The sequence below is a fragment of the Diceros bicornis genome, chromosome 10, assembly GCF_020826845.1.
Source record: "Diceros bicornis minor isolate mBicDic1 chromosome 10, mDicBic1.mat.cur, whole genome shotgun sequence".
In the NCBI taxonomy this organism is placed as follows: Eukaryota; Metazoa; Chordata; class Mammalia; order Perissodactyla; family Rhinocerotidae; genus Diceros; species Diceros bicornis.
In genome coordinates this window covers 18,596,579-18,619,480 of record NC_080749.1, presented here as the reverse complement: position 1 = coordinate 18,619,480, position 22,902 = coordinate 18,596,579, and the positions used below count along the sequence as shown (strand labels likewise).

Sequence of the window (22,902 nt, the reverse complement as noted above, 5' to 3'; positions counted from 1 at the left end):
ATTTTAAATTATAGCTAGAAAACCTCATTAGAAAGGAAGTGCTGAAAAAAGCCTCCTGACTTGGTTATAAATGGCTCACTGGAGCCCATAATGGAGTGGTTATTGAATTAGAAAAAAATGATGATAAACACTAGGAGAGAGAACCTAGAAGATGAATATTTTCTCAGCAACATCTTAGAATTTGGTCTAAAGAGCGAGAGCAGGGTAAGGTCGTAGTCGTTGCCAACTAGTGGAAAGGGCTCTGGACTTGGAGTTAGAAGACCTGACTTTGAATCCTGGCTCCTGCATATGTATTCTTGCCCCTGAGAGATATACGTTCCCTGTGCATTTGTTTTCTCATCTGTAAAATGGACGTTATCACTGAGACGTAAAGTTGCTGTAAAAGTCAACTGAAATAATTACTAAGAAAGAATGTAGCAAATGTTATGATTGGCTTCCCAATATTTGTTTCCACTCCAAGTGTACAAGTGATTAGGACAGTGATGGTAAGGGAAGCCTTCAAGCAATTGGCTCAGGAACCCAGGCCTGGGCCAGTCAGTGAATGGCATTCTCCAGGTGACATGGATCAGTCCAGGAATGACCTTGTGACCTCATTTGGCTAATTTTCAAGGTAAAAGATGGTTGGAGGTGTAGAGAGAATCACATACAGAGTCAGCTTCTCTTTCCGTTTAGACTTGGGAACATACAGCTGACTGTTATGGAGCTGCTACAGCCAACTCCTACCAACATGAAGATAAAGTTGAGACATAGGAGGGGCAGAGCCAAGAGAACTGCAGGGAAACAGAGGCAGAGTCTAGATTAAGGCAGCCTTGAAGCTCACTCTAATTCTGGACTGTGAGCTAATATATCCTTACCATTTAATATGTTACTTTCCACCAAAAGCACCTTTATTGACTTAGAGTGCTCAGTAAACTGAATACAGAAGACAATACTGGAATCATGCAGCAGTCAAGCCTGTGAACTTTGTGGTTTGTATAGGACTTAGTCAAATTCTGGCTTTCCTAGTTGTAGCTATATGACCGTGGGCAACTTTATTAATCTCCTTAAACTTCAGTTTCCTCATATGTAAAATGTGTTCATTGCATATTGCATAATGACCTGATGCAAATAAAGCGCCTGCTCTGTAGTAAGCAATCAGTAAATGTTGTTATACTGCAGAAATATAAGGTATGATGAAGGTCAAATGCATTTGCACAAAGCATGTCTAGGCTGCTTGTACAGTCATGATTTAGTGGCTCTGCTCCTTAAGGACCCACTGTGCAAAGGAAAGTCTGGGGCACACAACGAGGGAATCCAGGGATCTGTCTACCCGCTTCCCCCTCAAGCTAGAGACGTATTGGGCTATAGAGTCCCTGGCAGGCTCTCTGATACTGGGGATCCCCAACCCTCCTGGGAGGCAGGTTGATGGACAGACCCTGAGCTTTGGAGTCGGACTTGCACTCTGTTAAGTGAGCGTCTTCACTTCTCAGAGCTTTGCTTTCCCCCTCTGTCAAATGAGGATAATAGTAGCTACTTCCCAAGATTGTTGAAAGGATGATGGAGTACACAAAGCCTTTGTGTGCTGCCTGGATCTGGGATGAAGGAATAACCCCAGTTTTGCTCCCTTGTGACTGCTGAAGACAATAGCCTTGACAACATCACTTGCAGATGCCTCTAAGGGTTCTTCCAGGTTATACCCGGGGAAAGCCCAGTTCCTCTGTTCAGCTCTGTTCAACCAGGATTGCACTTTTGGATTTCAGTAAATTTTTATTGGCAGGCTGGGCATAAAATATTTAGAATCAGGTATATTGAGGTTTGATTTACATATAACAAAATTTACCCATTCTAAGTGTACAGTTTGATTAATGTATACAGTTATGTAACCACTACCACAATCAAGATATACAACATTTTCATCACCCCAAAATATTCCCTCATTCCCCTTTACACTGAATCCTGTCTGCACACCACTCGTCCCAGCTAACCACTGATTTGCTTTCTGTCACTATAGTTTTGCTTTTTCTGGAATTTTATATAAATGGAATCAGCCATACAGTATATACTATTTTGAGTTTGGCTTCTTTTAATTAGTGTAATGCTTTCGAGAACCATCCACGTTGTTGTGTGTATCAGCAGTTTTTTGTTTTTGTTTTTGTTTTTTTATTGCTGATTAGTATTTCATTGTATGGCTGTACCACATTTGTCTATCCATTCACTAGCTGATGGACATTTAAGTTACTTCCAGTTTGGGCTATTATGCATCAAGCTGCTATAAACATTTGTGTATGAGTCTTAGGGTGGACATATATGTTCTTTTCTCTTGGGAAGAATGTTATTGCTGGGTCAAATGATGAGTGTATGGTTAACTTTACAAGAAACTGCCAAACTTTTCCAAAGTACTTTTGCCATTCTGTACTCCTACCAACAATGTATGAGGGTGCCTCTTGCTCCACATCCTCAACAACATTTAGTATTGTTAGTCTTTTTAATTTTAGCCATTTTTATGGGAGTATAGTGATATCTCATTGTGGTTTTAATTTGCATCCCCCTAATATCTGATGATGTTGAGCATCTTTTCCTGTGTTTGTTTGCCATCCATGTATCTCCTTTGGTGACATATGCATTTAAATTTTTTGCTCAGTTTTGTATTGAGTTGCTTGTCCTCATTATTGCATTAAAGTTCTTTTTATTCTGGATCCGAATCCCTTATTAGACACACTTTTTGCTCTTTTCTTCCAGCCTGTTGCTCACCTTTTAATTTTCTGAACAGTGCCTTTGAAAAGGAAGTTTTTTATTTTTTGATCAAGTTTAATTTATTATTTTTTTCTTTTATGGTTCATGTTTTTGAGTTCTATTTGAGAAATTGTTGCCTAATCCAAGGTCACAGAGATATTCTTCTCTGTTTCTTCTAGAACTTTTATGGTTTTAGCTCTTATGTTTCAGTCTATGTATTAATTTTTGTATACAGTGTGAGAAAAGGGGTGAGGTTCATTTTTCTTCATGTGAATATTCAGTGTTTCCAGTACCTTTTGTTGAAACACTATCTTTTCCCCATTAAGTTACCTTGTCATCTTTGTCAGGAATCAATTGACAATATATGTGTGAGTCTATTTCTGAAATGTCTGTTCTGTTTCACTGAACTAAATGCAAATCCTTACCCAATACCACATTCTCTTGATTAGTATAGCCAAATAGAATTCAGGTAGTGTCAGTCCTCTGACATTGTTTTACTTTTTAAAAAAATGTTTGCATTTCCAAATAATTTTAGAATCAGTTTGTCAATGTCTATAATAAAATCTGATAGTGTTTTGATTAGGATTACATTGAATCTATAGATCAATTTGGAGAGAATTGGCATCTGAATAATACTGAATCTTCTGTTCCGTGAATATATTTAAAGTGGACTTCTTGTAGACAGTATATAATTGGGTCTTGCCTTTTTTTTTTTTTAAATCAAATCTGACAATCTCAGCCTCTTAATTGGGTTGTTTAGGCCACTTACATTTAATGTAACTATCTATACGGTTGGGTTTAAATCTACCATCTTACTATTTATTTTCTATTTGCTTCATCTGTTCTTTATATTTTTGTCCCCCTTTTTTTGCCTTCTTTTGAATTGAGTATTTTTTATGACTCCACTCTATCTCCACTTGCAACTTATTAACTATACCTCTTGGGTTTTTTTGGTGATTGATCTAATGTTTAAATGTAATGTAATTACATCTTTACTTTAGCTCAGTCTATCTTAAATAATATATCACATATTACTTTCTTATAACCCCTCCTACCCTTTATGGTATTGTTATATATTTTACTTCTACATGTATTAGAAACCTTGCAATATGTTGTTATATTTGGTTTAGTGAATTATCTCTTAAAGAGATTAAAAATAAGAAAAACATTTTATATATACCATGCATTTACCATTTCCAGTGCTCTTCATTCTTTTGTATACATCCAGATTTCTATGTGATACCCATTTTTCATCGGCCTGTGAAACTTCCCTTAATATTTTGTACACTAAAAATCCTCTGGGGGCCAGCCCCACGGCGTAGCGGTTAAGTGCAAGCGCTCTGCTGCTGGCGGCCTGGGTTCGGATCCTGGGTGTGCACGGAGGCACTGCTTGTCAGGCTATGCTGTGGCAGTGTCCCATATAAAGTGGAGGACGATGGGCACGGATGTTAGCTCAGGGCCAGTCTTCCTCAGCAAAAAGAGCAGGATTGGCATAGATGTTAGCTCAGGGCTGATCTTCCTCACAAAAAAAAAAAATTAAAAATTAAAAAATAAAAATCCTCTGGCAATGAATTATTTCAGTTTTTGTTTGAAAAGTATTTATTTTTCCTTTATTTTAAATTAGTTGAGAAGTTGATTAATTGACATTTGTTTTTTAAAAGTTGACTCTCCCCCCCCCCCAGCACTTTAAGATGTTTTTACACTATCTTCTGGCTTCTGCAGTTTCTGGCATGAAGTCTGCTGTCAGCTTTTTGTTGTTGTTTTCTGTAAAGTATCTTTTTTCTCAGTTGCTTTTAAGATTGTCTTTATCACTGATATTCAGCAATTTAATTATGTTGTGCCTTTATGTGACTTTCTCTGTGTTGGTTCTGGTTGGGATTTATTGAGTCTGTTAGATTCGGGGTTTATAGTTTTTATCAAATATGGTACATTTTTGGTTATTTCTTCACATATTTTTTTCATCTTCCTCTCTTTTCTTTCCTTCTGGGGCTCCAATTATACATATTTAGACCACTTCATATTGACTTCCAGGTCACTAATGGTCTGCTTATTCTTTTGCCTTTTTTCTCTATGTGCTTTATTTTAGGTAGTTTATACTGTTATGTGTTCAAATTCACTGATCTTTTTTTCTGCTATATCTAATCTCTTTGTTAATCTGCTATTAATTCTATATAGTGTATTTCTTCCATTTAAACATAGTTTTTCCTGTCTATAATTTCCATTTGGGTATTTTTATTATTTTAATATCTCCTAATTACGTTTGTTTTACTTTATGTCTTTGTACATATTTATAATGTCTACAAAATTTTTAAGTTCTTTTTTTAATTCCATGATCTATCATTACTGTGTCTGTTTCTATTGATTGATTTTTCTCTTCAATATGGATCATATTTTCCTGCCTTTTTGCATGCCTGGTGATTTTTGCTTGGATGCCGAGATTGTAAATTTTACATTGTTGAGTGCTGGATTTTATTGTATTCCTGTAAAGGCTGTTGGACTTTGTTCTGGGGTACATTTAAGGTATTTGCAGATTAGTCTTGCTCTTAAGTTTTGTTATGACAAGTTCATGGAAGCCTTTATTCTGGATATAATTTAGCATCACTACTAAGGCTTGACCCTTCTTAGGACTCTGCACTATCATCCATGTATTGAAGGCCTATCCTCTCTGGATGGTGAAAACATAAACTATTTTTAGCCTTATGTGAGCTCAAGAAATTATTTAACCTACTGCTTCATAGTAATTATTTCTCTGAGCTCATAAATTTCACCTTTTGCATGTGCAGGTTAGTACATAGCTGAATACTGTAGGGAAACCTCTGCTATTATCCTTTCTTTCCAATACACTGCCCTGCAAATTCTAGCTGCCTTGACTCCCCACCCCGCCACACACACCTATATTTATCTTCAATTCAGCAAGACCTCCAGACTCTGTGTTCCTTCTCTCTGTGTTTCAGTCTGGAAACAGTCACCAGGTAGTTGTCTGGGGAGATTGTAGGGCTCACCTCACTTGTTTTCCTTGATTCAGAGATCAAGTTCTATGCTGCCTATAGTCCAATGTATGAAAACAGTGTTTAACGGTGTATGTGTGTTCCTATTACAGTTAATTCTTAATGGACAGAAGCAAAAATCTCTATATGTTTTTAGCCAAATCCATATCCTCTGGTCTGCTGGATTTCATTACTTCTTTATTATCTTCCTGTAGAGACAACCATGGAATATTGGAGAGTGGAGAGTGGCAGCTGAAATAGAAAGATAGGCTCGTATCAGCCTTCAGCCTTCTCTTCACCCACATTTTAACTATAGTCACATGAAAGAAAAATAAATGATCCATGAATATTCACTTAAAATAGATTACCTTATAATAATTAAAATCCTGAACCAAGCAAGACATGTTAAAATGAATATTAAAAAGAAAAAGTTTAGAGGTATGAAGACTTGAGCTTTCTTTCTTGTTGCATATAATTTGAAAAATCATGAATACTGATTAAATATCGAGATGAATGGAGAAAACCATCTATGAACTTTAAATTCTTATCTTTCTGGAGACTTTCATTAAATACCTATAATTACAGTAATATAAACAAACTAAAATAATTTGCAATTTTAGAGTATATAAATTTTTAATTTAAAAAATTAGATTAACAAGCCAGCCCTGATGGCCTCGTGGTTAAAGTTTGGCACTCACAGCTTCAGTGACCTGGGTTCCCTTCCCGGTCGTGGAACCACACCACCCATCTGTCAGTTGCCATGCTGTGGCAGCGGCTCACATAGAGGAACTGGAACAACTTACAACTAGGATATACAACCATGCACTGTGGCTTTGGGGAGTAAAACAAAAAAAAGAGAGAAAGATTGGCAACAGATGTTAGCTCACTGTGAATCTTTACCTGCAACAATAAAAAAAATAGGTTAATAATAAATAGAATGCTTTAGCTCTTGTAAACATCTTTAATAAATTTTTATCTGTTTCTGTTGTTGGGTCTGAATCTCATGCTTCTCTGTTTTTATATAATTCTTGCCAAATAAAGCTGTTTTGAATCTCCTCCTGCAGCACCTTACCCCCAATTTATTTTCCTTCCTCCCTTCTCTCACTTGCCTTATCAAAGCAGATGTTATCCAGGCAGGTGAAATGGAGAGTAAAGACAGTTGTCCATATAATTCAGCAAACCTGATATGGAGTAAGAGAGATTTAGAGAGACAGAATTACCCGTAATAGCCAACCGTATCTATCAGATTCACCAGATAATTGTTCAACTTTTCACTTGGTTTTGGCAGGACAGATAGAGATGGAGTGAATCCATGAGAGAAGGTAGATCATTGAAGAGATACAAGGATAATCTTTTAGGATAAATTTGCTGTTTTAAGGGGAAATTGTGACCTCCTGATTTGGGAATGTGGTCTGAGAATGTAATAAGTCCATGAACAAAGGAGAATCATTAAAATCATTAGTTTAGACCTTTAACATGCCTTTCATAAGCACCAGTCCAAAAGAAGAGGATATAAACAACTAGCTAAATTATAATTAGATTGGGATAAAAAAGGTGAGGATAGAGTAATTTTATCATGGTTAGAAAATGAGCAGGTATAATAGGAAACAAAAGAGAGAGGGAGATAAGTTGGCATTTCCTCAATTAAAAAAATGGTGATCACAGATCAGGGCTGGAACCATAGTGGTTCTACATTTTTATGGTACTCTGGAAAGTTTTGCTAGTGAAGGTAAGGTATTTTTTTTCCAGTTAGGAAAATGTCTAAGGAGGACGAGATTTGACATATGGATAGGAAAGTGGTCAAGGGGTAACCACTGCTTTGTGGGGAGTTGGTAGGGATCTGTGTTGTCCTCTCATAAACAAAGACTTTGACCTGGAAATGATGACTCCCAAAACAAGATGTAGGAGTCTGGGGTTCAAGTCTGTTCCTAGATCAGCTGACCGGTTCAAACAAATGCTGGCCATTAAACAGTAGTTGTCTTATTAACCTGCTGTTGTACATCATAGTAAATATTGCATACAAGTCTGGCTATTGTTTTACAAGATGGGCATAGTAGCAAGACATGAAGATATGAAGCAAGACATAGCAAGATATGAAGGAGTTATGTGAAGATCTCAAGAATTTTCAGGCTGGAGGGATAAGAGTATAGAGATAATTATTAGAATTTGTAAAATCAAGACGGGTTTGGAAAGTGGGATAACACATCTCATAATATTAGACCAAGAGCCATCCCCAGAACCTTAGGAGAGGTTGTTGTAATATCAGTGACAGGAAGGAGCACATCTTATAGTAAACTTAAGGAATATTTTCTTAGGGGTTATACTAGCTGAATATATCAATAAATTCAAGAAGGATTTCTATGAATTCACGGTCAACTTGGGCATTTGGAACCTATTTCCCACTTTTATAGTTTATGTCCTTTAGTCACATATTTTATGACCACCACAATATTTTATGTGATGCTACTGCCAGACACCAAATATTGGGTTCAGCAGATACCAGCCCAACGTGAGGTGGCACATCTTTTATATTGGCTTAAATGTCTTTACAAAGGAGTTTCATGATCTGCTTTTTTCCTTTTTAATTTTTTTGTCATGTTAAGTCCTTACATTTTTTCTCATTTTCATTCCCTATGTACCAGTGTGCCAGATCCCCAACATTCCTGTCTTCCTTTATATCAAAGAGAACACAAGGGATTGAAAAACAATCCCTTTACATTCTCCTATACACTTTTCAAATCTCAGAAAATTTAAATCCAATCTGAACTTAGAGGCTGAGTATTCTCATGCATTCTAAACCCATCAAATTGAATTTATTTTTTCAGAAGGTCTTGTTAATGCCACAGCCAATAGTTATCCAATGGTTGTGAATAAATAGCCAATATAGTCATTTTGGACTACTTTGACAAAAACCACGGGGTAAACTTAGAATGAATAACCTACATTTAATTGATGTGGTTTTAGCAACAGGCTTAGTTTTTTTTAGCTTGTTTCAGCCCTACAGATGAAGAGAAGGATGTGCAAATCAAGAGATCTGTTCTCCCATCTGTAGTTTAAGTTTCTGTTGCCAATAGCACATGTAGCTTAAAGATGTTTAGGAACCTGGAGAGAACTCAAACAAAGACTTATTTACATGACCACTTGCATTATAGGAAAGCATGCCAATTAATAATATGGTATGAATATTAAACATATGTTGCTCTTTCTGGATGGTGAATTGTGTTGGGTCCCCTTTGCATGGTTGGCTGAAACTTTTGTAGACATAATTGAAGTTCTCAAAGTAAAAAAGATTTGGGGTTTTAAAGTTATCTATTTTCCTAGGATCTATGAGTATTGAAGAGGAAAAAATCAGTCATTATGAAAGTAGTTTGTTTGACTGTATAAGAGAGGGTACATCATTGCACAGAAGCAGGTACAACCTTTTAGGATACATGTGCTCTACCTTTGCTAACTGAAAATCAGGGCTTACCCATTTGGGAATGTTCCCTGAGAATGTAGTAAGGCTATGAACAAAGGAGCATCAGTAAACATCACTTGTTTAGGCTCTTAAAAAAGCCTTTCAGGGTGCCAACTCCAACATGGATTTTTTGAGAAAATGGACTCCATCCCTTCTATGCATGAGACAGTTTGCAACCAACTCGACGTACTTCGCTCTATATTCATAATTGCTCATTAATGATTGTGATCAACTAACCCCCAAGGAAATGGTTACCAAAAGGTAATTGCTTAGGAAATAACCTGGGTAGTTGTTTAGTGAAATGCATCCACGAGCTGCAGTAGAACACTAACCACATAGACGAGAGTCTGGTTTGCCATGGATTCCATCACAGTGTGTGTTATGTACCTACAGGGGCCCTCACCTCTCCCTGACAACCACTTATGGAAACTTACTGAGCACCTACTTTGTAATGAGCACTGTACCAGGCTTATTAAAAATGAGCTATGATTATATGAGGTCAGAATCATTTAAAAAATCCCTTGTTGTCACACAGCTAGCAGGTAGCCAAGCAGGTCTTCAAGCTTAGTCTTTCCAACTCTGAAGCCTACTTTCTTTTCACTTCATTCTTCTGAATATTCAGAGTAACTTAGAACTCAAGTCAGGTTTTCTTAAGCCCATCCTATATAATAATCTCTTTGGACAGATACATTAATAATACCACGAATTTGGGTTTACAAATTCAAGTGATTAAAGATTTGTAAGATAAGATGTGTAAGAAAAAGTTGAGACATTTTAATCTGTAGAAGAGAAGGCTGAGGAAAAAATTAGCAGCATTTCCCAAACACTCAAAATCATTGCTAATTCAAATTCCGTTAACTTGGAAATTTATATTAACTCAAACAGTGCTGGAAATAACTTTTCCCTTTGCAGCTATTTTTAAAGATAATGTTACTATGTAAAGAAATTGTATAAAACAAGTTTGGAAGAAGCATAGACAACATAGTTAACAGAATAAATTGTTCTAAAAGAGAGAAACTCACTGTTTTGTGTAAATACACATAAGAAGTTACTGAGTAATCTCATCTACTCACTACAAATGGCTCCCAGGAACTTGACTCTGAGAACTTACTTCTTATACTGCTATGGGTGCTGATGTTAAATGGGATGCCAGCACTCAGCACGGCATCGTAGAATCCCTGAGGACGAGCGCTAGGGTAATGATGCCACCTCAGCTTTTCCTAGACCTGGGACCTGCCGGCCCAGTGATGCTTTGAGGGGGGAGCAGGAACTAAGGAAGATGCTAAAGCAGCATTCCATGGGCTGTCCTTCGTCTTGGTCACTGACCCTTGCTCCAAGGGCTTAGAAGTATTAAGAAATCGGTCTTCAAAATATTCAATAATTCTGAATGATCTTATTCCTGTGGCTATCTGAATTAATGAAGTCGGGCTGTATGTGAAAAGTACCTACACAGAAGAAGCAAGTCGGCTGTTTTCTTTGGATGCTGGAGTCAGAACAAAAAGCAACAGATTGGGATTTCAAAATGAAAGGTTCATATTCAATTTAATTTCAGGAAGAACTTTCTAAAGATTAGAGCTGTTTTTTCATCCACCTATTCTTTCATTCTACTCAGTGAGTGCTGACTGTGTCAGGCACTGTGCTGAGCACTGGTGATGGAGAATAAATCAGATACTCTATCGGCCTATAATCAGTATCACCTCTATCAGCATATAATTACCATACAGTAGAATAAGGGCAGGGGCCGGCCCTGTGGCTTGGTGGTTAAGTGCGCGCGCTGCGATGCTGGCGGCCCGGGTTCGGATCCCGGGTGCTGGCGGCCCGGGTTCGGATCCCGGGTGCGCATCGAGGCACCACTTCTCCATCCATCCTGAGGCCGAGTCCCACATACAGCAACTAGAAGCGTGTGCAGCTATGACATACAACTATCTACTGGGGCTTTGGGGGGAAAAAATAAAACAAATAAAATCTTTAAAAAAAAAAAAAAAGAATAAGGGCAATATAGAAGCAGGAATAGGCTTATATGGGAATATTGAGGAAATGAATAAAATTCAGTCTGCCTCCAGGATGCTTACAGTCTAATAACACTTACTTTGAGAATTACTGCCATTTTCTGAATAATAGCTATGTACCTGTTCCAGGCATCACACTATGTTTATTACATGCAATGTTTCTAATCCTCAAAGCACCCTATGATGAAGGTTATATTATCTAATTATCAGATGAGGAAACTAAAGTCACCTGCTGGGGCACCTGGTACAAGGAGCAGATGGCTTACTGATCACTGGAGAGCTGAGTGGGGATTTTGTGTTACATACCCTAACTTAACAGTTGAAAAATCCCAAGTGGAAATGTTTCTCCAAAATTTCTTCTCTGCCACCATCCCATGCAGAACCTCATCCTTCTCGGCTGCTCATCTCCCTCTTAGGCACAATAACTTCCCTCTTTACTGAAGCTTCGATGCCAAACAATATTCCTAACCCAAGTACTCCCGACATTTTTCCCAAAAAAGGAGGGCCTAACGATTCCCGTACCAGCTGCTAAGAGACTAAAAAGTTATCCATCTCCTTGCCTGCAGGAGATATGCAAGGTAATCTATTCAAGGTGTCAGTAAAAGAAGATCCTGAGTCTGTCCTGTAAGTAAGAGATTTCCTACCATTCTGCTGCTGACGTGCCCTGAATGGATCCCAGGTGTGCTGAGATGATGCCCCCTCTCAGCTCTCAGGTGGCCAGTGGTCCTGGGGCAGCTGGTATTTCCCTCAGTGAGCTATATATTTTCTCTGTGTGCCACGACTTTAAAAGGACTGGGAAGCACTGCTGTAAGTCACCCCAGGAAACATCTGGGGCTTGTTAGTGGTGATAAGTGAGAGAACTTACCTTGAGAGATAGATGGACAGAAAGCAAATAGGACAATGAGAAGTAGGTGGGAGGACTGGCTCAGTTCAGAGAAGTAATTGTTGACTTTGGAAGAATGAAACCCGCTGGTCCATCCAGCGACCCAACCCTTGAACTCATTAGCAAGGCCTTGTTGGCAGCTGTTCTCACAGCCACAAATGTGAACTTACACTTGTCAAGATCAAGACCGAGTCAACTCATTTAAGAAGCAAGGCTGCCTTGCCCCTTTGAACTTTGTTCCTATTAAACGGCCCTTTAATTATTTTGTGAGTTCTTATAATTCTTTGAGAAAAAACTGGCTTCAAAAGTACAATATCTAACACTTTTTCAGGTTACAATATTTTTATGAACTGTAAGAAACTTACAGTGCCTTAAAGAAACTACATAAAGAAGGTGTCAGCATTTTCAATATAAACTCCATTTCCAGAGGGCTCTGCATTCTGGAGAAACTTGCTTGAGGGTGAAACGTGGCATCTGGAGCCTGAGTCCTGACTGTCCACACCTCATTTCATAGGTGCTTACAAATGAGTCCTTCAAATTCACCACATTTGGCATCTATAATTTTTAGAAATAAAAAATGGCTTTAATAGCAGGTGGTTTCTGAGTTTAATGTCAGTGCACACAATTCTCAGAGAACCAGAGGCCTCAGGAATACCTCCAGTCCTGTTTTATAGGTTCTGGTGTGACAATATTGTGAAGGGAAAGAAAAATAATTTAAAGGGACAGAGCCCAGAAAATGTTGGTATCCTCAGCAAGGCACCAGTCTTAGACTTCCTTCGTCGTTTTTCCTACCCCACATCCCTCCTCACCCTATTTCCTCCTCTGTGTTATAGGGCAGGCCAACATGCATGGGCTTCAGTGTCTGGGGCCTTTCCCCAGAAAAAGCACTGAAAAGGCAACCAAGAACCCCACTTTGCTTTTTGAGTCTCCATTTGAGGGGACTTGATTAAGTGCTCTCTGAGCCATAAAATACTTGGAGGGGAGAAAATTCCTAAACAAAGCCAGAAAAACATTGATCCTGTAAGCAACGCCTATCACCAAGCTCAGAGAGCCAAGATAAATGCCCAAAAATCCCTGCGATGGAAGTCTACAGATGCAATCCAAGAGGGCAGAGGGAAGAGTTACCGGGCACTTGTGGTTCTCAGGAACTGTGTAGATCATGATGCGTAGGCATCCTGCGTAGGGGCAGCAGCCGCATAGATGCTGGGAATGTCAACAGTAGACTCCAACCTCAGGATGGGAACCAGCTAGAATTCAGGGTCCCACGCCAGTTCCAGAGGAGAAGCTGGGTAACTTGCCCAGAAGCAGGGGGCCATTCTTGGACTTTCTGCTCACAGGGCTGCTACAATGGCTGAGAGGACCCCACTTCTGGATTTACCCGCACTTTTGGGGGGAATCAGTATAGCTTGGTGCTCAAGAGCATGGTCTTTGTAATTACGCAAGGCTGGGTTTAAATTCAATCTCTTTATTTATAGCGTATGGCCTGGGGCAAGTGACTTAACCTTTCTGAGCCGTGATTCCTCGTTTGTAAATGGTGATAATAGTTCTTACCTTATGAGGTTGTGAAGATGAAGAGATGATATGAAGAAAGCAGTGAACTCTTGGTAGCTGTAATAAGCAGCCAAACTTGATGATCCATCTTCACAAAAGGAAAAGAGCCCCTAAAGTCCCGCTATACTGAACGTTCTTTGATTCTGGGATGGGCAGTCCTGAAGATGCTGGGAGTAAACTATTATGGCAGGCAGCCTGGGGCATGTAGGGACTAACACACCTCAGCTGTTACATCATGACTCTTTAATTCCCGTCTCCAAAGACCGGGTCAATTCTGATGAAGATCCACTTACTCCTGTGTGGGACTGAAATAGTTCAGACATTTACAATTGCCCCAAGTACAACATGTGGACATGCTAAATCTGAGGAGTGCTGTGTATCTAAGCTAAAATGAAGAAAAGACACTGAATTCTGAATAGCAACGTCTTTCTTTCTGAAGTCTTTTGGCAATACCTCTCCATGCAAACAGCTGATTATTTCTCAAAAAGGCCATTCTGTAACAATTAATTCCCCTTAATTGAGGAGAAAATGAATAGAGAAGATAATGAATAATCTGTAAAGCTGGTGGAGAGTAAAGCTGACCAGGTGGAGGCCCTGAAATGAATGGGGCTGGAACTTAGCCCGTGTGACTCTGGGAAAGAAAAGCACCTCTCAGACCACAGCCATATGACTCAGGGCTCCTACAGTCCGTGACCAGTCTCTGGGATCTGACAGCATCTGAGAGGTCTAAATGGCGCCACACTAGAGAAAAGGTATCTGCATCTTCCCAGTAAACATCCCTTTGGAGACTGAAGCTTCTCTTTTGATAAGGACTTCAGCTTGCCAGTGCTTCCAAAACCAAACACCAATCTACTAGAATCTATAAAAGCCAACTCGGTGTTTATCCCCACCCCTTTGTTTTTACCCTAATATTAGGAAATTCCCAGAATTCGGCTACTCAGAGCAAAGAGATTGTGAGGAGGAGGGTGAGGGAATGGGCAGATTCTGAAGTTCACATACTAATTGCTCAGCATCACATGAGATTGTGTAAGAAAGGTCCTTAAGGATAAATTATTTACCCATCATATAAACATACTAGGCATTTTGTATATGTCACCATTCTTTATTTCATTCATTCAGCTATCTCATGCTGTGCTAGGTGTCATTCTAAATTTTAGAGATTCCATAATGAACGTGGTTTTATCCTCACAGCAACCCTAAAAGGAACTGAAGAACTCAAGAGGTTAAGGATCTTGAGCAACAGTTCACTCAGTTAGTTATTGGCAGAGACCACACTCCGGGCCACTGTTCCATAAAGCACCACCGGAATGTTAGCTGTTGAGCCTCTTGACTCAAAGATTACAGCATATTCTATTACATTCTCCACCGTGCCTAACACGCTGAGTTGTGCCTCTTACCAGTCCTAGACTTATAAGATACTAATATAAACTTTACTAGGGATGTTTCACTTTAAGGTTCTCATATAAACAGGAGACTTTTGGGTGACAACCAGATATTGGAAGCTGTCTCATTGGCTTAGATAAAGCACACCATTCACTGCACCATTTCATAAATCAAATACATAATCATTTTTTCAGACATTACATTTTTGTCTGTATATAAAATTTTTTGAAGGTGAAACCTCATTAGCAGAATATGTCACGCTCATACAGTGAAATCAACTTGATTTGTTTTAGGGACTAGTGGGATCCCTGAAAGTGACAAGAAATCCAAAGAGTACTGATGAGTTTTGTCATTGAATAAGGTGAGAGAAAAATATAAAGCTGTAGTCTTCTCAATAAGACTTCAGATGGCAGTTGGGTCAAATTAAGCCCACATGACAAAGTGATGATACCACCAGTAAGGTACCATTTGGGATGGCCCTTATAGCGTGTGAATTACTTGTCCTGACAGTCAAATTGAGAGGCCAGAGACTTAGTTAACTGCCAAATGGATGATAATTCATGTAAGAGATGCATAATTACCTTTGTTAGAACATCACTTCAATTTGTTATGTGTGCTCATTACTTATCTTATTTCAGTTAATAAATTTCACCTAATTGATTGAAGTCATATGATTCCCAATTGAAATAAGGGTGATCAAAAATAATTTTTGGTCTCTAATGACTGTTCTTTTTCTATTATAGCTCTGGAGAACCATCCAGGCTGTATGTACATGTGACTCTTGCTGCCAGCAATCTTGCTGGCCTTCTTACTTCATATTATGTGAAGGGAATATTTTCATGTTCAATTAAAATGTCTGCTTCATGCCACTCACTGGAAATTTACTACACCATTAATAGTATTTCTTTCTTCTAGATGTCCCCTTTCCTCCAGATCAGATCCAAATGCCCATGATTCTTTTATTTATTTATTTATTTATTTTATGTGAGGCTTTTCTAATCCTCATTCTGTTACTCTGTCTAGAATCAAACTGCCAGATGAGGACGCTGGACAGTGGGATCGGAACCTTCCCACTCCCAGACTCAGGAAATCGCTCAACGGGACGGTACATATGTCAACCAGAAGACAGTGAGCCCATCCTGTCTCTCCAGCCAGCCCTCGGTGCAGCTTCTTCCATCAGAGCCCAGACCCTCGAACGAGAAGTGCCTTCCTCTGCAGACAGCCGGGGCTCTGCAGACAACACCATTGTTCATTCCACGTCCGACCCGATCATGACTGCCAGAGGGATGCGACCTCCTCAGAGTCGCCTTCCCAAACCAGCATCCTCAGGTAAAATGCCTATTACCTTCCAAATTAGATTGTTTTCCCACCAAAATAATGTACCTCCTGACAAAAATGGAAAACAAGCAGCAGAAAAAGTTTCCACCAGGAGGTAAGTCATCTACCTGACGGAAATGTGGATGCATGAAAATCTCTGCATATTTTCAACCAAAAGATAAAACAAGTATTAGACATTATCTACTCTTAGTGTTATGTTAAGAAGTATATACACATATACAGGAAACCAGCATGGAAGCACCAGTATATGGATACATAAATTGATTAAGCAAAAAACCACACAATATACAGTCATGAGATTTTATCTTTTTTTTTTTTTTTTTTTTTATGAGGAGATCAGCCCTGTGCTAACATCCGCCAATCCTCCTCTTTTTTTGCCGAGGAAGACGGTCCTGGGCTAACATCCGTGCCCATCCTCCTCCACTTTATATGGGACACCGCCACAGCATGGTTTGCCAAAGCAGTGCGTCGGTGCGCGCCCGGGATCCGAACCAGCGAACCCCGGGCCGCCGCAGCGGAGCGCGCGCACCCAACCGCTTGCGCCACCGGGCCGGCCCCGAGATTTTATCTTTTAAAACTTAACTCTGAATATAGACCAATTTAGGCCTACAACATAAATTTAACTGAAATGTTGTTTGCCCTCTAACCAGAAACATATGTCTTCTGACAATTCCTATTCTGTTCGAATATATTTAAATGTTGGACTATAAAAAAAATTAGTTTGATATATTAGCAGTAGATTGTGCCTTAACTGCAATAAAACGGAGTGAGCCTTCCCACTGAGGAGTACCATCCTTCCTCGCAGTCAGTTGAAGCAACCTTTCGTGATTAAAGATAGGACCAGGCTAAGGGTCAGTTTTTTCATTGTTCCCTCAAGATTAAAAATATCTATTGCAGCCCAAGATGACTCTAAATAATTTTTAACTTGTGTGGCTTATGTTGCATTTGTATTTATGACATGTGTAAGCATATGAAATAGAACTCTAAAGACTTTGATTTATGATTTGATGATTAGAAAGAAGCCACAAGTAGAGATTATACTATAGGCTTCTGAGAAATTAGAAAAAAAGACTTTTAATTAAACATCTTTGAATAAATGTGATTGGGCTAGTCCCATGGCTGAGTTCTCCCTTCATATAGTAATACTAGCTGCCATGAACATTTCACTGCAAACTTCTGCTCATTCCAAGCCAAGGCTACATTTTAAAAGGCTGTAATGCATATTATTTTTGAAGTAAGTGCATTGTTAATTAATGACACAGCCTCCAGAGATTCAGGGGCGAAATCTTAGTTATAGATTATGTGCTCCATGCCTGAATAGTCATATGTGTGACCTCAATTCAGCAGCTGGCTGCCGAGTAGACTCCATGATTCAACACTGTCATTATAACAAATTGAATAGAAACCACAAGCCTTGAATTGTTTCATAAGTAGGGGATAGGAAGGAGATTGTTCTGATCTTGCTGCTAGTATTCACTGCACAAGTTTTCTAAGGTTTGTGTCTAAATTAAATTGTCATGAAGAGTTGTAAAAAGCAGTATATGGTTGAGAGTGAGGTCAACACACTGCAGGACATTTTTTGTCACTCATCTTGAAGCTTCCTGTCCACCAAATGGTATTGTCACTGTGGTCCAGAGGCAGCACCAGCTTTCCAAGGCTTCTCTTTTCTCTGTGGCCATTGGTTACTCATTTTAAAAATTAGGGAATGGAGAACTAGCTGGAACAAAAGGAAAGTGGTTTAGAGCAGTCACTTCCTGTTTAATGTATGCATTTGAATGAGTTTTTCTCTTATCCCCATACCAAAAATGGAAGTAACTGTACAAATCTCACAGTGCTGATGAAAATACAATTACTTCACTTCTGCTCACAAGCAAAATGCTCTTGAGAGGCTATCACAGCAGGTCCTGTTGATAATCATTGAGGCTGGAAGATAATAGCAATTCTTTCTGGCATAAGGAAGGAATACACTCTGCAAGTTAATCTACTATTATGGGCAATGGAGGAACTTTGCCTAATCATTCTCTGCTAATTACACCCTTGCTACTCAAAATGTGATTCATGGACCAGCATCATCAGCATCACCTGGGAGCTTGTCAGAACGGCAGAATCTCAGACCCCACCGCAGACCAGCCGAATCAGAATCTGCCATTTAACAAAAGCTCAGCTGATGCCTGAGCAGAGTGAGGCTTGAGAAGTACTACCCTGCAAGATCTATAAGGGCAGAGAGGAAAAGTAAGGGCAGAAGACAAAAGTTCCCAGACCACATTATTCAAAATGACCTTCATAGGTATTCTAGGAAAATAAAGGTTCCTTGCTCAAATAGGTTTGGAAAGGCTGCAAATTCAAATCCTTCTTTTGGAAATTTTTATGACAATCCCCAAGAGCACAATGAAGGCTCTAAGAAGTCCTCCAAAAATGAATCCTGTTTGTTATTTGATGAATACCATTATTTGAGGAATAATCAGTATTGCCCACACAGTTTGCCCACTGAACCCTTTCTAACATGAAAAGTCTATCAACATTTTGTGGAAAAGTGGTCCAAGGACAGTTTGCCTTCACGTTTCCAAGGTGGACATCCTCTATAGATATACGTAATTATGTAGACATTTCTGTTAGCACAGACTTGCAGAGGTCAGAATGTTGGGAAACCCAGCCTTCACCATAATTGGACCTTTCTTATTATTTCTGAATATCTCACCCACCTTCCTCTCTAAACTTGTAGAGTTGAATAAAGCTGATTATGATTTCATATACATTTCCTCATTTAGGAAAAATCGATTCTCAAAAGCAGAATGAAGCAGAGCCAAGGCCTCAGACTTGCTCATCATTCGAATATGCTGAAAACACAATGACAAGCCAGCCATTGCCAGACTGGGTGGGTGAAGATGCCACTGCTGAGACCCAGGTAAGAGGCAGACAGGAGGGCACCCTCTACCTGTTGGTCCTGATGGTGAAAAGTGAACTTCTTAAACACGTTTTTGATAGTTTTAATTTTAAATCAAATTTGTTGTTGGTTCAATGAATGAAGACCAAGGCCTGAGGCTTGCCTTTTTTCCTTAATTATTAAGTAATACCATAGATCCTTGGGAGGAATTCAAATGGTTCCACGGATCTGCACCCAGATTCTTGAGGTATGGGTGCTCTGCCCTAATTAGGCACTGTGGAACAGGTGTTCACTCTTCCAAGCCATAAGAGCACCATTTAGAATGATTTAACGATATTTTTTTCATGACTTCATCAGTTACTTTAACCTTTCCATTTCTACTATGAGACAAGTATGGCAGATATAATTAGACCCCTTTTAGGGAGGGATAAACTGAGGCATGGAGTGGTCAGATGACTTGCTGGGGTCAGTGAGACCTGCATTTCTTCAATCTCTATCATTTTTGCTATGGGTTCTTCATCCACCCTGAGATGGCCCACATAGGCTTCCTGATGTATGATTGGACCTAGGGAGGAGCTCACGGCTTAGGGACTCTGTGCTTTCTTTTGTTGTTAATGCTGTTGCATAGATTCCAACTCCTAGTGACCCTGTGTACAGCAGAGAGAACCCTGCCCCGTCATTTTGCACTGTCCTCTCACCTTCCAGTGCTGTATCAGACAATGCTCCACTGCTATTCTTAGGGTTTTTTCTGGCCAATTTCTTCAGAAGTGGGTGGCCAGGTTCTTCTTCCTAGTCTGTCTTGGTCTGGAAGCTCCGCTAAAACCTGTCCACAATGGGTGACCCTGCTGGTGTTTGAAATACCAGTAGCATAGCTTTACTGCATCACAGTAATGTGCAGCTGCCACAGTATGACAACCAATAGATAGGTGATGTGGTTCCCTGGCTGGGAAACAAACCCAGGCTGCACCATTGAGAGCAATGAATCTTAACCAGTAGACCAGCAGGGCTGGCCTTGCTTTCTTTGGGTATTGGAAAATTGAGAAAACCCTAAAAGACACCCAGAGTGGAAGAAAAATAGCTCAGAAACAACAGGTGGTGACAGTGACAAAGAGTTTGGGCAATTCCAAGAAAGTTAAAAAAAAAAAAAAAAAGAGAGAGAGAGAGAATTATTCGGTGCTGGCCAGGAAGGAGCTAACCCCTCTACAAGTAATGGCAGGGCACTCCTCACCCAACATACATGTCTGCCAACACACACACACACCTCTGGGGTCTCCTTTCTCATCATCCTGCACCAGCTCTGCCCATTAGAAATCCTGCCCTAACTAGTGAGAGTCACCACTCTGACTTGGAACTTAGAACCCTGCTTCACTGACGGCCAAGGAGGGAAAGTTTAAAGAGTTAGCTTTATATTTCCAGTACCCAGCACGGTGCCTGATTCCATTAGTGTTTGTTGAATGGAGGCATGAAAAAAAGACATCTCACCGTACACAGAAAGTGTTCCTGGAGTCACACTGGAACTCTAGACGTGGGTTAGCATGTCAACTGCCTCAGCAATTCCTGAACACAGCATTATTGCCATACCAGTGATATCCTCACAAGTTAGGCTGTGTGTGCATTTGAACAAAAGAGGCGACTGGCTCCCTCAACCCGTGAACTATCAGTAGATTTGAGGATTATATAGACATGGGGCTCCCCTGGAACCACAGCTTGTAGACCTTGTCATCCTTCACGGACATCATCCTTGCTAGACTACCAGTATCTCCTGTATCAAGCTTTGTACCCCTTGGCACAGAGTAGGTACTCAGTAAACATCTGTTGAATGAGTGGATGAATGAGTAAATGAATGAAGGAATAAAGGAAATGAGTAACTGCTTGAATTTATAACCCTAGCCAAGGGAGCTTACATCCTAAAATGTGTTTTTATAATTTCCAACCAAATGACATCCTCCCAAACAGACTTTAGAGACCCGTCCCATACAACTGTACCTGAACTGTTTGGGTGAGTGGGATATAATGGGCTCGAATAGGGTAGTCTGCACACATAAAAAACAGTCCCGAACACCCTTGATTCTACACATAGCAGTTGCAGTCCTAGATCTAGTATTCTGTTTGTATACACTGAGGGAAAAGCTGTTCACACAGTATCAAAACTGCCTCACTGCATTATCGCCACGCCAGTGACATCCTCGCGGTCAGGCTGTATATGCGTGTTAGCAAGAGAGGAGACTGAGTCCCTCAACCCATGAACTGTCAGTAGATTCAAGGATTATATAGAGTTAACAATTTCCTAAAGGCTCCTATCCTTTCAGGGGCTGGAAGAAAATTATAAATTAGGCAAACATTTATTCTTTTGTTCCCAAGGTTGTTTTTTTTTTCATATCCTCTGGTACTTGAAAGCCAGTGATGAGATCAGTTAAATAAGTAGGCCATTAGGCTCAGAACAGCTCATAATAGGCATTTGAGAAAAATAAGACCCTGTAAAAAAGTGTACAAAATGCAGAGTGGGTGGCTGTGGGAACTTTCCTATGCCTGTGACAATGGCAGAGTGTGGTCACTGGCTTCATTAATGCAGGCCATTTCTGCAGCTCTGGTAATTGAGTAATTGCACCAGCTCTGCGTGAAGCAGATAGAGAGACCAAGCAGAGTTGTTCTTGGGGGTGGGGCGGTGGGAATGGAATTCTGCGCACACAAGGATGGCCAAATATGAACTGTTTCCCATCCTCACAGGATGTTCTGCCCCGTCTTTATTTGCATGAATAATCTTAACAGTCTCATATTACTCATTTAGGACAAGGTACCCAGAATGTGTGCATACTCTGCCAGCGGTGGCAGTGATAGTGACAGTGACCCGGACTATGGAAATAATGGTTTTGGAGCTGGAAGGGGCAAGTTAGTGAAAACAATGAAGAGCACCACCCAAGGTAACGCACGGCGAGCACACTGGACATTCGGGGCTCCTCTCTCTAGGGGAAGCCGCGGGTTATACCCTGCCACTGTGCTCTGCCTCCACCCGCCCTTGCTTTTACATCTTAGCTGTACGTCTCTCCTGAGATCTAATTTTCTGGTACGTACAGAAGATTGTCTATGTGCATCAATTTGTTTTCTGGTATAATCTTCGTGACATTGCAGTGCAGTCTGTAAGGAGTTTATTTCCAAATCTGGCATCTCTCAAAAAGTCTCCCGTTGAGTTATCTCAGTAATGAAGGAATGACTATAAAGATAACTTTGTTCTTAATTACATACTTTGGCAAGTTAAATCAACCGGTGAGCCATGGATGGAGTTTTCCAGGCTCTTTGCTAATATCATGATGTGTAACTCTGGACCTGTTAGCCATGCCGTTATGAACAGGTCTGTTTATGAGGTTGAAACTCCCTCACCCTATTTTTATTTGTTTCAGAATTGGCAGTAGAAAAACCAGCATCCTGAGATATTTAAATATATGTATATATTCAAATAGCTTTTCCTTACAGATACAAAAGCACAGATGAACCCCTAATGCAAAATGTGATCTGGGGTCTGTTTTACTTCTAATTTATTCTGGATTGTCAGAAATATTTTAAAGATTCAATGGAGAATCATTCTTTTCATACTAAATAACTTTTTCTCAAATACTAATTTAGCAATTATATGATGAAATCATGACTTTCTTTTTTAAAACAAGACTGATATGTTGCTTTAGGGAAAAACGTAATCTAGC

The 22,902-nt window shown here is 39.7% G+C and overlaps 1 protein-coding gene across 1 annotated transcript in view; it reads left to right on the top strand.

Annotated features, from left to right (window-relative positions):
- NCKAP5 (NCK associated protein 5) overlaps positions 1 to 22,631 on the top strand; it is an 863,809-nt gene extending 841,178 nt beyond the window's left edge. Inside the window, exons 16-19 of the mRNA XM_058549746.1 lie at positions 16,006 to 16,311; positions 19,089 to 19,225; positions 21,993 to 22,125; positions 22,603 to 22,631. Coding sequence (XP_058405729.1) covers positions 16,006 to 16,311; positions 19,089 to 19,225; positions 21,993 to 22,125; positions 22,603 to 22,631 — 605 coding nt within the window. The remainder of the gene's footprint in view (positions 1 to 16,005; positions 16,312 to 19,088; positions 19,226 to 21,992; positions 22,126 to 22,602) is intronic.
- The last annotated feature ends 271 nt before the right edge of the window (positions 22,632 to 22,902 follow it).